This window comes from Sinocyclocheilus anshuiensis, unplaced genomic scaffold (genome assembly GCF_001515605.1).
Source record: "Sinocyclocheilus anshuiensis isolate Anshui unplaced genomic scaffold, SAMN03320099.WGS_v1.1 scaffold1583, whole genome shotgun sequence".
NCBI classification, from domain to species: Eukaryota; Metazoa; Chordata; class Actinopteri; order Cypriniformes; family Cyprinidae; genus Sinocyclocheilus; species Sinocyclocheilus anshuiensis.
In genome coordinates, this window is record NW_015548269.1 from 114626 (window position 1) to 118262 (window position 3637).

A 3637-nucleotide genomic window follows, 5' to 3' on the forward strand; every position below is an offset into this window, starting at 1 on the left:
CACACACACGATGCGCAAAACTCCGCATTTGAACAGTCAATAGCAAATACTTAAACTAATAACAAGACATACTTACAGTAGCTGATTCAGAAGTGCCAGATTGTCATAGCAAAGTCTGAATTACCTCCTCTTCTAGGTTCACGAAACGGTCGTCCATAAAATGCTTTGCTGTTCTGTTGTAAGTAATCTTAAAGATTCCTAAATGCATCTACTTTTGGAAGGCCAAATAAAGTGCTTTTGCTTTCACCTAGAAACACACAGCGTCTCCCTGACATGGCTGCTTCAACACTATCTGCGGTTACTGAAACCACGCCTTCTTTCTTTGCGTGAACATTTGGGCCGCATTATGTGGCAGAGTCTTAACTTTGATAAAGAATATCTCTTTGGTTTTGAGTCTTTGCAACTTCAGGGATCTTATCTATGCACAATCAGCTTGTAACACTCCAAAGAGAAAGGAAAACTTGAAATCGCATCATATGACCCCTTTAATGCCAAAAATGCTTACATTTATGTCTTTTTGTTCGCTCGGGCAGCCATGTTGCCGCTGAAGCCGGTTTTTTTTCCTTACCCCTACCCCTCCAACCAAAAGATAATCGAGACACCCCTACCCCTTCACGTGAACGTGCGAAACGGAGGGGGAAGGGCTAAGGGGTAGAATTGGGATTGGGCATTACTCTGTACTTAATCAGTATGTGATTCTGAATGTTTGAAATGGTTTCAATACTCATTTTCCACAGTATCGATTCACCAGTACCAGCAAACTAAATTTTTGCATGTGCTTTGAGTTTAATGTGCACTTGAGAACACAACATGTGCTAGTTATGATTTTTCACATAAGCATAAATTCCAATATTTTTTGGGGACAGGTAAACATTTCACATTGTAACACAAATCTATAAGAAGAAACATTTATAAACCTTAACTTAAACTTAAATGTCACTTAAAGGTCTCCCTGCACCAAAATAAAAGCTTGGGGGTTTAACTCTTACAAGTGAAGGAATTAAGAGATTAAGTCACAAATTTTGTAATTTTGCTTGTATTTTAGGAAATATAATTTTTTAGATTGTACTATTGTGCATATTGCAATAGTAATGTAGCTTATTATTATTATTTAATCACACTTAGAGCTATTGGGCCAGAAGAATCTCAGACAGAAGACTTTCAATTGATAAGAAAATACTCTGACTATGGTCAAAGGTATACGTGTAATGTAGATACTGTTCAAATTTTATAATTATATAACTAACTAAACTCAAAGAAAGACTATTCCCTTAACATTTGGTTTTATAAGGTGCGATAATGAAATGTACTCCATTAAAAAAAAAAAAAAAATTATTTATTCAGTAGATTTTCTAAATGAAAAAGGGTACAAGAAATGATATAAAATACAATTTAGGCTATGTAAGTAGATATCTTATAGAAAATATAAATATATTGTAACACCTTACCATGTGAAGACACTGATTTAGTGCCCCTCAAATAAATGAAAAGTTAAGTTACAAAGCAGTTACTAAAGACTTACATTCCTAAAACATCACTTGTATGATTGGATCCAAAGACAGAATTTGAAGATTATCACAGCATTGTATGTATTTCTAAAGGGGAGCTACTGACTCAACACATTAAATGCTGTTACCAGTGTATAATAATATAATAAATTAAGATGCTCCTTTTTCTCTGCACCAAAATGTTACAAACTTCTGTCTTATTTCTTTAGTTTGTAAACCATATACTAAAGGATTTAGTCCTGGTGGTACAATGTGGAACATTATACTTGCTAGTTTCCTGCTCTCAGAGTAGAGAGGAAAACGATGGAGAAAAATAAAAGTGGAGCCAGAAACAAGCATGATTAAATAAACAGCTAAATGAGTGCTGCATGTTTTTATGGCTTTGCTGTTCAGTGCTTTGTTTTTGCTAGTTATGCATACATTAGCAATTTTGCCATATGTTACGAATATAGACAGAATTGAGAAGGAAAATAAAACCACAGTATAAATGATTCCATACACATTATTAACAACAACACCATCCTCACAGGACAGTTTAAACAGTGAGGCATTGTCACAGAAAGGATTTTCAATTTTAGATCTGCAGTGAGACAGTCGCACAGTGAGTCCTATCAGAATTGTGACCATAAGTACCGACAGCCCCCAGGCTGATGCTGATAATTTTACCACCATTTTATTGGTCATTATAGCCGTGTATCGCAGTGGATTGCATATAGCCACATATCTGTCAAAGGCCATGATTATAAGAACATAATGGCATGCTGCTACAAATATATGAACAAAATATGCTTGAACAACACATTCCACATATGTCATATAGCGCTCTGACGTTTCTTTTAAAATGTCCTGCAATAAGCGTGGCAAAATGACAGTTGTCCCTAATATATCATTCATTGGCAAGTTACAGAACAGGAAATGCATAGGATGATGTAGATTCTTCTCTGTTGAGATCAGAATTACAAGTGCAATATTGGAAACCATTATGAAAACATAAACCAAAAGAAGAAATGTGAAAACAACATAGGTAGACTGAGGTGTAACTTGAAGTCCCTCCACTAGGAGAATACTGTGTCTGAATGTCAGGTTGTCCATTTCCTGCACAAAACCTGCAAACAGTAACAGTTGGACATATCATATTCATTTATAAAATTTCAGCATAGACTACTGCATTGTGCTTTGAAGAATGAAGACTTTTTTGTGCTCATATACCGATGATGTCCACATGTAAACTCCATGTATGACATTTTACATAACTGCTTGTTGTTTAAACAGGTTAAACAGTCCACACTATTTGTCATGTGCTAATATAAGCACAATTACAGAAACACTGAAGTATTGCATAGTAAACAGAAATATCAAGGAATTTGATATGAACATGTTGTAAAATTAGGAAATATTTGGTAGTTACCTAGTATTAGTTGACTATGTAAAGCAACACATACTTACTGCAGGTGGATTCTGTTATTACGAAGGGAGTTGTTTTATTGCTTTAAAGATTTGATTCATATGTTGCCTAATGAAGTCACAGTAAACTCAGTATCAAGTGTTACCTAAATACTAACTTGCACTTCTCTGAAATGTTTACCTACCCTCACCTTTTAATATGTGGTTCAAAGGTGTTTCTATGATGCTATCCTCCCAGAGGGGAAAACTGATTCATGTCACTTGTTGCCATGATCATAAACACTGATAAAATGATATGCAATAATTATATAAAATGATATGATAGTTATTTTGTTTAATATATATATATATATATATTTGATTTTGAGTCTACAATTGTTACGGGGCGACAGAGACGTGAAGCGAGCGGATCCATGTGCATGCTTTTATTAAGAGATGTGCTCATAACAGGCATGGGTCAAACAATGGCAAACAGGTATATTGAGGGCAAGACACAAGAGTAGGGCTGTGAATCTTTGGGTAGACAGCGATTCAGTTAGATTCACAGGTTTTCGATTTGTTTCAAGAACGATTTTTGCAAATTTAGAATGATTCAATTCGATTCAATTCACAATTAAATTCGATTTGATTCGATGAACGATTCGATTCTGCATTCTTTAAGTGCATTCACAGGATAATTTAAATGCTTCCCCTAAATTCTTTAAATGCTTAGTCAGGGGGCAAAT

The 3637-nt window shown here is 34.9% G+C and overlaps 1 protein-coding gene across 1 annotated transcript; it reads right to left on the reverse strand.

The window, feature by feature from the left end:
* Positions 1-1411: 1411 nt before the first annotated feature.
* On the reverse strand, positions 1412-2600 carry LOC107655725 (olfactory receptor 52N5-like). Its single transcript, XM_016443297.1, has 2 exons — positions 2252-2600; positions 1412-2122 (listed from the first exon to the last, which is right to left on the reverse strand). Exons 1-2 carry the CDS (start codon positions 2598-2600, stop codon positions 1659-1661), a joined length of 813 nt encoding a protein of 270 aa, XP_016298783.1. The 3' UTR covers positions 1412-1658.
* Between the last annotated feature and the right edge of the window lie 1037 nt (positions 2601-3637).

Bases quoted from the DNA above. Each gene is read 5' to 3' on its own strand.
- LOC107655725 (XM_016443297.1), bottom strand. From the start codon at position 2,600: ATGGACAACCTGACATTCAGACACAGTATTCTCCTAGTGGAGGGACTT. The intron at 2,123-2,251 runs TAATCATGGCCT...TGGTCACAATTC, and splicing joins AGCATGCCATTATGTTCTTA to TGATAGGACTCACTGTGCGA.